The following is a 12047-nucleotide window of genomic DNA, read 5'->3' as shown; positions in this document are numbered from 1 at the left end:
GAAGGGGGATGTATTTGTCAACAATGTGGGAAGGCCGTTTGTGTTTCGCGGGAAGGAGGGGGCCGGTTCCGTGCGAGACAGAGAGAGAGAGAGAGAGAGAGAGAGAGAGAGAGAGGGGGGGGGGGGAAGACGACGACGCCATCTGAATAGATCGGGGTGAGACCGATTCTTAAATAAAAAAAAGAGGAAAAATAATAACACTGCAGCAACTGACGTGGAAAAGATAAACGCCTTTTGGCCACCAGAATCGGAAGTCGACGAGGAAGAAACTGTCCTTATTCGACGTCCTTTTCTTTTTCCTGTTTTCCTCCGGCCTCGGCCGCCCCGACCAGTTATTGTGTCATGTGTTTTCTCTGTGGATGCGAGCGAAAACGCTCGGCCAATTACGACACTGTAAAGGAAAAAGCAGGTCGACCGGGACACAGTTTTCCCGCGTCGGACTGGAGGCTCCTTCATTCGGATTCCAAGCAGGTCTGCCACAACGTCACATTGCGTTACTTCGTTTCTTTAGCGTGTTTCGGCCTTGCCGGCGTACCCTCCCCGACGCTGCAAACTGAATTGTTGGTGAGGGCGAGGCAGTGTGTGTAGCTTGCCTCGCTGGGCTGCCCGGGCTTGCCGGGCTGGCCCCGCTGGGTTCTTGATGTTTGCTCTGCGTTGGTATCGGCTTCCAAACTTGGAGCCCACAGTGTGCCAGTGTCGCCCGGACGCACAGTGGTCTCCGCGGGACTGGCGGGGTGGGGCGGGCCGGGTCGGCCCCGAGCTGCCAACCTAACCCAGCTCAGCGGGGACGGCAGTCGCACAGTTTCAGTGTCTGCATATTGGCAGCACTGCGGCCTCAATAGCCGGCTCAAGGCCCGGCTGCGCCACGGATGCTCGGTCCGGCAGTAACGCAGTTCGCTGTGTTGGGTTGGCAGCCCTGTTGGCCACGTTGCACTTTTTAAATTGGACAGAGACTGATCCGGTGGAGCGCGGGGCCGCGAGGCGGGTGCGGGCCCCGAGCCCCGAGCCCCGACTGGGTCCCCAATTTGGCAGCGAGTCGCAGCGACTGCACGCGAGCAATGTCATTACCAACTTTGCAAATCATTTCCCACTCGCTTATCGTGCCGCTCAAGTCGGCGCCGTTTGCTCAGACTCAAGTGGTGTATCATCAGTTTTGGCGGCGCGGCAGTGCCTCGGCGCGCCTCGCAGCGCCCCGCAGCGCCCCGCAGCGCGAGCCAAGTTTACTATTCATTCAAAGGCAGCAAAGTGATTGAAGGCGCCCTCCGCTTTCACCCTTTCCGGTGGCCGGCCCGCCACTAATACAAATTGAAGCACCCGTTCAAAACCGGCGCCCTCTCCGGCCGCCCTGATTGGTCCGGCAAAGTTTTGCCGCCGGATCTGGCCGGATCTGGCCTCCAGACGTGACCTCCCGGACCGGACCGTTGTCCTCCGCCACCGTGCTGGCCGGGCCGTTCGAGCCCAAATAATCCCTGTCCCCCACCCCTCCGACAAAACACTCCCCGGTGCGAAGTTTAATCCGGCCCGTGTTTTGAGCCCCACTGTCGCTGAGGCTCCTAAGGCCTTAGAGTCCAAGCAGCTGGGTGTCGCATGAAGCCCCCCCCCCCTCCCACTCGGCAACTCGAATGGCGCGCCAGCAAAGTACCCGCCGCGCCCAGCCCAAGCGCCGCAGCCGCAGCCACCGCCCGCCACCGCCCGCCACCGCCCGCCACTCGCGCGGTAGGCACGTGCAGCACACGCGTGCGCTACGCTGCATACCCGGGCGCCAGCGGCCTTAAGTGGGACGCTGCCAGAGTGTGCCGCCGTCCTCGCCGCACTGCCTCTCGGCTTAAAAGCTTCATCCTCGGTGTGCCGGGAATGCGACGCCAAGTTCAAAGGCGCATCAAAACGAACCTAAAAGGCAAGAGAGAAGTTTCGGTTTCTATACGCGTTTTGAGCTCCAGAGTCGCCAAACAGGACTCGAATCGAACGTGTGACCCCACCAATGGATTCCTCGTTCGGAGAGCAATCCAATGGTGGGGTCACACGTTCGATTCGTGTCTCATTCAGCGACTCTGGAGCTCGAAACGCGTCCGGGGTTTTGGCCGCCTCCACCGGTCTTCCGGGCCGCTGTGCGCCGCGTGCTTGGCGGGGTACTTGTTCCTTATTGGGACGTATCGAGTGGTCCCTGGGGCCCGGGGCTCGCCTCGGCGGCCTCGGCCGGGCTGTTGACCTTAGACCCGCCCGGCGCGCCTCGCTCCGCCGCTCGCTCGCTGCGGACGGCGTCGGGAGAGGTCCTTAGCCCGAGCGAAGTCGAGTCGATGAGAAGTAGCACGCGGTTCCTGGGCACATCAGGCACCGCGAAGCACCGTACCCGACCCGGCACGCCCCCCCCACCAGTAATACCCCCCGCGCTCCCTTCCATTCACACTCGGCCCCTATATATCATTCCGTTCACCTTGGCTTCGTCTGCATGACTCTTTACCTCTTTCCCGCCTTCTGCTCCGTTCCTCGCTCTGCTCCCTGCCAGTCCGCCGTGGCAGTGCCCCGCCGCCCATTTCGCCCAAAACGTGTCGGCTTCCCAATTTATGGCGTACACACTTTGGGCCCCGCTATACGCGTCGTACGACCGTATCGCAGACAGAGTTTGTGTCGGGGGAGGGGAGGGGGGAGCAACGTGTGAATTGGGTATCAGACCCGTCTGTCTGACTGAAAAAAAAACGCAACATCAGCTCTAAGGCTATCGTGTGAGTGTGTGTGTGTGTGTGTGTGTGTAACCGGAAATCGCGATACGTTCTCATGTGTGTCAGTGAGGTGGAGGAGTAGGGGGAGGGAAGGATACCGTCTGGATTCGTCCATGCGTCCCTACAAAACTATACTGCTAATCGTCACTCCTGAAAACCTCGACTTCCAACCATGCACGTCGAATTTTCCAAAATTAAATGAGTTTTTCGAAAAGTTTTCTTTGGCAGTGCACCTGTCTCTGTGTGTCGAATAATTCGCTTCGTTCCCCACCTGGAAAGCGTGCACTCACAGCGACCCATCCATCCAGACGCCCGGACGGACGCGGCCGCTTGGGGCGAGGGCTGCGGCGCGCCGCTTCCGAAGGCCGTGTCTCTCTCGCACCTCAACGGGGCGTCGCGTGGGTGCGAAAGAGAGAGAGAGAGAGAGCGACGAAAGCGGGGCCGGTCGATCCACCGGACGACAGACAAGTGGCCCGTGGGATTGAGGTGTTATGCGATCACGGCGCGCACGGTGGCCCAGTGTCCGCCCCGACCACTCCCGGACGAGTGTCACATCCATCACTCGTGTCCGGGCCCCGGCCGGGCCCCGGGCTGAGCAGTGCCCTGTCTCTCTCGCACACCCACGGCGCGCCCCGTGCGTGCGAGCGAGACGGGGGCGGAACAAGGAGGGCCCTCGCGGCCGTATTAGCGTAATGGAAACGCCGCGGGCCCGCCGAACCGAAAGAACAAGAGAGGGTCGCCGTCGTCGGCGCAGCCACAAAGGCGTATGGCGGCAAGTGTCGCGTCGGACGGCCGAGCCGAAGGCAGCCTGATTCGTTATTTCGGAAACGAAACGGAAACGGAGGGATCGCTGGTGGGGCCACGGCGGGGCCACGGCGGGGCCACGGCTCCACAGTCGTTTGTCAGCCGGCGACTGACTGTGCGTCGCCTCGGGCGCCAAGAGCGAGCTCGGTAGGGAAGGAGGTCGAGCCGGGCTGGGGCTGCCGAGGGGGAGGGGGAGCGAGGGGGGTTCCCCGAAGCCACTAGGCCGCCCGGCCGCAGTGTCCGGGACTCGTCATTAGCGATCACATGGCCGGATCTGATGTCGGATATGCCGATGTGTGCGTGTGTGCGTTGGTGTGAGTCAGGAGAGACGTGGAGAGAGAGCGATTGGAGAGAGGGAGACGTAAGGAATCCTGTCATAGACCCTCCTAATGAGGATGACACATATTTTCCCTCTCCATTAGGGTGCGATGTCAAAGCAAAACTTGCGTGTTCGTTCGGAGGGAACGACCCAAGGAAAAGGAAATGCGGAGGAGCGGAGGAGGCGATGCTGTTCGATATTTTCTTCACTTTTTGCCGCTTCTCTGTAGGCATGACATAACAGTGACACACGCCAGGCGAGAAGCATTCTTCCGCGAACGTCTGCGACACTTTTCCTCGTGGACCCTTTCCGCTGCTACCCGTGCCACCCAGTGCCCAGTGCCTTGGAAGAACTTGTCCTTCCACACACTGAAAGAGACAGACCGAGTTCCTGTCGATGCCTGGTGATTCGCGCCCCAGTCTTCTGCCAAGTTTGACGCTCCTCCGCAGGTAGTCGCGAGCAGCCCAAAGCTGACCACTTGCTACTGCTGGCTGCAGCCTTCCTGCCTGAGCCGCTTAGAAAAATACCGCAGCCATGTCTCCACCCCTTTAGCCGTGACCACGAGAAAAAAAATACACGCAATGTTGATCCCTTGGGGGAGGGACTTCTGCTTCTTCTTCTTCTTCGACCTGTTCTAATCCATCAACTTGTTTCCAGGTGGCGTGGGCCCAGCAGCAGGTGGAGAGAAGGCGGACCAAGAGGGACTTCCGAGGAGAGGGATCGCTCACTGCCCTGACGGCCGCCGGCGTCGCTGCCGGCGTCGCTAACGGCACCAGGGCGGCCCGCTCGTCGGGCCCCTACTCCATGTTCCCGGACCCGCTGTTCAAGGACCAGTGGTACCTGGTGAGTGCAAACGGGGAGAAACGGTGCCAGAGGGAGGGTCTAGCTTGCCCGCCTCGCTGGCCACTGGCGGTCCTTCTCATTCAACGAGTTCGGAAAGAAAGAAAAGCAGCATTTCGTTTAGGTTGACCAAGTGTCGAGTCAAACAACTGATAAGCATCTTGGCGCGGCAAGTGGAAAGTGGACACGGGGGGATGGAGGGAAGGAGGGAGCAGTGACCGTTTGTTTCGTATCAAAGTCTCTGCTTGCGGCTCGCTTAAACACCTTCCTCAGTCCATTAAACTCCAGGTGTAGTGAGTGAGAAGGGCCGCAAAGAAGCGAAAAAAAGAGAGGAAAAGGGAAGGGGAGGCAAGAAACTTTTTTCTCGTATCTCCCCTCGCGCTACGCTGCGCTTCGCCACGCCGCTTCGCCGCGCTGCGGCGCCTTCCCCGCGCGACACGGCCAAAGTAGAGGCAAAATAAAAGCACATTTATGTTGCTTTGTTATTGTTTGTCGCGACACCACCTTGCCGCTCGCGGCGTGAGAAACAAAACAACAACAACAAGAATGAGCCGCACAAAGAGCAAAGAGACCCGCACCCGCATGACCCTTGAAGAAAGGGAACATTCCTTTTTTCGAGTGCACGCTTTGGCGCGGCTTGGAGAGCGTTGGTCTGTTGCTTGGACGCATGGCGTTTCCGGTGCATTCCCGTCCTTCCGGTGGCCGGCGGGACTCTGATTGTGGGGGAGTAGGCTCCAGGCCTGCTCACCGCGTCTTTCTGAGGCCTCCACCCCCGCCGTGCAAAGCCCAACACAGACGCACCGCCCCAGAGCCGCCTCAGTCATAATGTATAATGGGTGGAAAGAAACGGGGCTTCAACTTGAGCTCTGCAAGTCGAGGCTGCGTTGAGCGCGCGGCTGAAACACACCACCGGGTCATACTCCACTCCCCCGCGATGGCTGCCCATCTCGATGCGTGTCCGAGTTTCGGTAAATAATGCTGGCCTCGCGTGCCTCGCGTGCCTGCCACTCCGATCCCTTCCGTACCTTTCGTCTGGCCCGCCACCGCCAGCCACGGCTTTCCACAGCCCTGCCATGCGGCCGCCCCCTCCTACCCCGCAATGCCCCGGTGGGAATTTTCCTTGAAAACGACCAAGGTAGATGCGAGCTTCGGCTCCAGTAGACACGTTTCATCCTTCGACCTGGAAAGTAAAAAATGACAAAAAATTAAAAGAATGCACTTTGTACTTAAAGCTGGACCCTAATCCTTGCAATGCGGTGAAGAAAATGGGTCAGGTGAAGAAATTGGGTCAGGTGAAGAAAATGGGTCATGTCCTCCTGTGACATCCAGACGAGCCTTTGGTGCTAGTTGTCGAATACGCTGAGCCGGTCCTGAGCAGAGGGGCTTCCTCCGCTGTCATGTCGATGGGCCCCTCCAGGCGCCCTAAGTTACCCGGAATGCGTAAGACAGCGTCAAATCCGGACTCGAGTGTGTGGCGCGGCGCCTGGAGCCTTGGCTGGAGCCTTGGCTGGAGCCTTGGCTGGAGCTGGAGGCCGGGGCCACCTCCCCGCCATTATGCTCACCGAAGATAAATTAGACGGTGGGTGGCGGGTGCGCCTCGTTAGACGTGGCCCCGTCTCTGGTTTCGCCCCCCTTCCCCGCCGCGGGTGCGCCGCTCCACTGTGGAGGCGCGACGTAAGCGGACTTCTGGCGCGACATCCTTTCCCTTCATCGCTGTTCCATCCTTGTTCCGCTCATTACTTGGACCGAGGGATTATGCTAATACTTGGCCGTTGTGTACGGCGCAGGTTGTCCCCGGGGCGTGCCTGGAGGTACCAAAAACGGGCCGGCTCGTTGGCCGAATGGCGCCCCGCTAGTACGCGGAAGTGCCGCCACATTAGAAAGCAAAAACTCCCACGATGGCCCAAAGGGTTGCCAACCTCAGGCGAAACGCAAATTCTAGCGCGCAGCGCACAGATACATGCCATTTGGGCGTGCTGCTTTCGGCAATTTTCAGCTTGTGTCGTGGTTACACTGGCAAAGGTGCAGTGCTGCCTGCGAACACGCACAGCACAGCTTGGCGGCCATCAGCGAGGAATAATTGAAGGCTGGTTATGGCCGCAACTAATGCCTCCGGCCTTAACTGGCAATCCCTGCCCTCGTTATGGCTATTCAGCCTCGAAGACACTCCAGTCGGTTTAAGAGTGTGAAGCGCCTTTGGAGGCTGGCGTTGTTGCGTCGAGAGGCCGACTCGAGGGCCTGGCTGTGCCTGGCTGTGCCTTTCCGGCCGCCTTTGTACGGATTAAGTTTGTAGTGCAGGGCTACAGCGATGGCTCCAGCCAAGACTCCAGCCAAACATCGGCGCGAACGAGGAAGTTCCGCAAGTTCCGGGAAGCCGCCGCAACTTCAAGGCCAGCTTCGCGCCCTGGATCCGGGATTCCCGCTGTCCGCGTGCTTGACGCGCTGCTCGGTTTGAAACGGCCGCCAGCTCCCCCCGCCAAGATTCGAAGCCGCGGGGACGACGGGAATGACTTTGGCGGCCGGATCGATGTAAGGGAACGTTTGATGGCATTGGAGTGATTGGCAGGCACGCGCAAATGATTAAGGGAAGGAGCGAGTTGCCTGCCCTGTCTTTGACAGGCGCCGACAAGTGTCGACGTATCTTGCCTCCCCTTCCTGGTGCCGCCCCTCCCCCTCTCTCCCACCCCTCTCCAACCCCTCCTCCTCTCTCTGAGGCGAGCTCTTAGCTGGAGGACTCTTCCTGCTCGACGCGTGGCATGGCCGCCGTCGTGTCGCGACTCAGGTCGTATTGTGGGGAACCAAGTCAGTATTCGTGTTTCGAGTCGGCAACCCCAGAGCCACGGTCTCTCTCCCCTTTCCACGTTCCGAGGGCCTGGAAGGAAGGCTCTCACCTCCTCCCTGCCAGATTCATCGTCTCCTCCCTCTCTCTCCTCCTTCTCCGACTCATCTCGCCGCGTCTTTTATAGACTTTCACATCGTTAAACCGACCCCCACGTACCGAGAGTGGCTGCCCCGGCCATCCGGTCCGTGAGCCTGGTGCCCACGAGTCCAAGACAACGCAGCGCTACACTGTGAACGCTCAGGGCGTGCCGAAGAGCAGTGTGGGTGCGCTCGGCCCTCTGGACGGAAATCGGGGAAGGGACACGCACCCGGAAACTGTTTTGATGTTCCGGAAGACGAGCATGGAGGTCAAGGCGGTGCTGGAGGGGTGGGCTGGGTCTGTTCCGGTGGGTGGCCGCAGAGAGGGGTACCGGCCGCGGGGCAGCACGCAGGTACGCGCAAAGTGGTGGCCGTTGTGATGCCCAAACTATTACCGTTCCCTTCCAGCGCTTTCAGCAATGCAGAAGATCGGGTGCCGCGGAGGTCGTCGTGTTCCCCACGGGGCGTTGGGACGGAACCCTGTTCTGCCTGTGGCGAAGTGAAATGGGACGGACCGGTGCTATGAAAGGGAGCCCTCTGGCCGGGACGCAAAGGACCGCCAAAGCGTGCCGGACTGACCTCACTAGCGGAGTAATGCCGCTTGGCAAAGTCACACAGTCAAGCGAACCATTCCGGACCCGACGAGGAAATTTGCAGCTTTAAACAGAGATTTTGAGTATGTTTTGAGTAAAAATGAAAAAAGTTGGCAGGTCAAAGGCTTCTTCCCGATCGACAAGGGGAACCACTGACGTCACCCCAAAAAGGGACGAGGGTGAGAGTGAGTAAAGCGGAAATTTGCAAATGTGATGACGCTTCTGGTAATGAAAGCCATCTCTCCCCGCGACGCTTGAACCCTTCCCTTGCAGCTAATGCCCATTGTTCACCAGCGACGCGCTGCAGAGGGGAGAGCGAAAAAAAAGTGGAATTAAGGACGTTTTACAAAAGCGGATGGACGTCAGACTGCTGCCAACAGCGTCATTATTGTAGCGCTGCGGCTTGTACGCCGCGGTAATTAGGCCCACCATATTTTCAACTACTTCTTGTCTGGCCGGGCGATGCTCCGTGAAAACTCGCTGCGCAAACCTCCGTCTTTCAGCACGGCTCCTAACGAACTTGGCCGCACGCTGTGGCCGTGTCTAGGGCGCAGGCGAGGCGCAGGCGAGGCGCAGGCGAGGCGCCGGCCTCGGGGCCTGCAAGCGAGCTTTCAATCTTCCCGCGAGAAGCCGGAGGAACCGAAGGAACTGAAGCTGTGCTGAAGTATTACGCAGCTACTCAGGGATTTGAACCAGAATCAGCAGAGCTTGCAGTGAAACCTGACTATGGCGACTTCTCACCGCGCTCCACCCCCAACCATGTTTTTCCCTTCAACATTATACAACATGAGGTAATAATGAAACTTACAAAAAATATAATTCAGATCGTGTTGGGGTAGCTCCACACTGACCACGGGGTGGAGTTCACCGCCTCGAAACCGGGTTCACCACCGAAGACCAGGACAGCGAACTCCCTCTTTGTTGGCAGAGCCTCTTCCCGCCCACTTTGTCTCTGGCTGCCATTTGACGACTGGGGCGACTGGGGCGGCTGGGGCGCAGTGGGCGCAATGCCGTTCCGCGGCGTAATCGCTGTCACGGTAATGACGGCCGCCATTCCGACGTCGTCGTTTTCCCGCGCTTTTCCGGTTTCCCTCCGGAAAGCGAGATCGCCGGCGCTGTGTGCCCGCTGGCCTCCCGGCACCCCAACCATCAAGTCCATTATCACGTGCAGCGCGACTTTGCCACGTATTTGAGTTGGGCTGATTTGATTGTACACTTCTGATGGCCTCAACTTGGTGTGCTTACACATAGGGCAAGGCGGATTTTCGAGTGCGGTAGTTGGCAAGTCTCTCCACGGCGAGGGGGTGGCTCTGTAAAGAGCTCGGCAGAGCGGGGCGTTGATTTATGAACGCGTACAGCCACTGGGCTCGCTCATCTTGACTCCGCGGACGGGCGTGCTAGGCCAGCAGCGTTGCCAACCCCGGCAGACTCCGGTTGCCTTCTCGCCGGAAGGATCTTCAAGCGTCGATGACGCCAAGTGCGCGTCATTCAGAACATATTTCAAAAAAATATAGGAGGCATTCGTGTTGCCAAAGCTTTCATCTTCTTTGGCCAAACGCTACGATTCTTGCTCCCAAACTACTGGGAGCAACGTCGGCAAGTGACACGAGGGGGGTACCAAAGTCACTTGCTGGTCAAATCTGCGAAGGCTCTTCGGTTTTTGCTGTTGGCAGCCAACAAGTTCACAGTCACCAGCTTGTCCGCTCCTGGCGCCAAGTTTCCGCTCAGGTGTGTTTGCTACCTGGCGGTCCAAAGCGGGGCCGGGGGAGGGGGTGGCAGCAAATCAGGCCGGACTGCGTCAGCGCCAAGGAGATGTGAGTGCCGCCCCACCTGCCAGGGCCTTGCGTGCGCTAGCGTGCCTGTGGCTATGGATTGCAAGAGGGGCCTCAGCTATTTCTTCCTCAGCACTTGTTGAAACACCTACAAAATTATTTCTGCGAGCTACCTTCTTTGTGAGACGGTCTGCCGGCTGGAGGACCGTTTCCCTCCTGGCCGAGCACGGTGCTTGTAGCTTTTCCGGGAAAGTGTGACACTTAGGCAAAGTGCGCGACTTTATTTTTTTGTTGTTGCTTGTTTCAGAACGGCGACACGGAGGGCTCTCTGGACATGCACATCCAGGACGCCTGGCAGCGAGGCTACACCGGCAAGGGCGTTGTCGTGTCCATCCTGGACGACGGCATCCAGGGCAACCACCCGGACCTCTCGCAGAACTACGTGAGTACCCGCTTGACACTGCACCTGTGATCATAAAAGTAGTGATAACACTTAAAGGGCCACGTTAAGAGTCTCTTAAGGACATTTGTGCTGAACAATACGGACATCGCTTTGTTAATAAAAAACAGTTTTCTGTACGTCTCTTTTTTGTCACTGTGGGGGCATTGCTCGGTGGCACATCTTGATGTCGCGGTGGGTTGAGGGGGAGGGGGAGCTGTTGGGGGGCGCAGCGTACACATTGCAACCCGCATACCTCTTCTTATCTACCAGTGCGCGGTCCTGAATCATGTGACGTTCAGAGCGATGCCACCCACCTTCCCTTGTGTATCCACTGCGCTATCCACCCTTGGGCCAGGCGGTGCGGTGCGCGTGATGGAGTGCATGCCGGTGCAAAGTAGCCCTGTAAAAGCGTGTGTTCCCCGGTCCACAGGTGAGCGCGGTCCACCGCCGGGTTTAACGCTCGCAGCTTCCGTGTAAACGGCGAATCAGAGCAACCAAATGTGGTCCCAGGGGCCATTTCGTTTCCATTATTGAGAATTTCTCCATCCCTTCTTCGGCTTTTCACTTGCAAGATGGGCTTGTAACTGCTGCTGTATTCATGACGGCGAAAGGTTGTCTTCACTTTGTGCTTCGACAATAAAAGGAACAGAAAAAGTAGACGCAGCACCCTGAAAAAGTCAGTGGGCGGCAAGTGCCACCCACGTGCCGCTCGTTATGCCCATTGCCCTTTTTGCGGTGGACCCACAAATCACCAACCGCCAATATACATGTCGGCGTGGACGTCTGTCGCGCTATTGCCTTCTCAGTGGCCGCGGCCTGGTGGGAAGGGCGCACCTTGCACCTTGAACCGCCGTGAGGTTGCGTTTTCTTACCGGTTTGGCAGATTAGTTCCAGCCTTTCGACAGCGCAGTGAATTATAGGACTGAACGTACTCGCCTGCTTCGCTCGTTGGGGGAGCTTCGTCCACCTCGGAGAGACGGTGTGCCTTTATCCAATTTTTTGGACGACAGCACTTGAGGGGCTGCATTGGTTGCAATAGACTTCCTGCAAAGGGTTGAAAAGGGAGGCTGGAAAAGGGAAGCATCAGAGGAAAAAGTTCCATTCAGTGCGGTGGGAGGAAGCTCGACGGGGTATTTTGCTACTAGCACAACACAGTCCTCCTGGCCAACAAAACTGCTCCAATTTATAAAATGATTATTTAAGGAGCGTTCTTCCTTCGAGAAAGGCTCTCTGACGTCTCCAGCGGCAGACTTCCTGGTTGGGTCTCGGCAGCCGCAAGCCATGAGCAGCTTGTGGTTTTGGGACCGCGAATGTAGGGTTCTGCTGCGCTGAGGGGAGAGGTGCCCGAAATAGAAATGTGGCAGCGTAAGTCGGTCTCCTAATTGTGTTCCCCTCTTCTGGAAAAAGGAGTCGCAATTGCATTTATGAACGGCGACGCCCTTGTCCACATGCTGGAAACGCTGCTGACGAGGCTGGCCTGACGAGCGGTAACTCAATTTAGGGCATGTCGCCGCGCTGTCTCGGAGGTAACAACTCATTGTGTCTCGGTGGCCGCGTAATCTCATCAGCAGACTGATTCCGAGAGTCGTTTTCGTCGCTGCGTCTCCCTCGAACTCTTGGGCCGTCCCGTAGAGGTGC

At 58.3% G+C, this 12047-nt stretch overlaps 1 protein-coding gene across 1 annotated transcript in view; it reads left to right on the top strand.

Annotated features, from left to right (window-relative positions):
• Window positions 1–12047, top strand: part of LOC117644727 (furin-like protease 2) — a 102145-nt gene that overhangs the window by 15781 nt on the left and 74317 nt on the right. The window contains exons 4-5 of the mRNA XM_034384341.1: window positions 4501–4686; window positions 10275–10409. Of these exons, the coding sequence (XP_034240232.1) occupies window positions 4501–4686; window positions 10275–10409 (321 nt within the window). The remainder of the gene's footprint in view (window positions 1–4500; window positions 4687–10274; window positions 10410–12047) is intronic.

Source organism: Thrips palmi, unplaced genomic scaffold (assembly GCF_012932325.1).
Source record: "Thrips palmi isolate BJ-2018 unplaced genomic scaffold, TpBJ-2018v1 HiC_scaffold_18, whole genome shotgun sequence".
Lineage (NCBI taxonomy): Eukaryota > Metazoa > Arthropoda > Insecta > Thysanoptera > Thripidae > Thrips > Thrips palmi.
The sequence above is the reverse complement of the archived record's forward strand: the minus strand, read 5'-3'. Positions and strand labels throughout refer to the sequence as shown.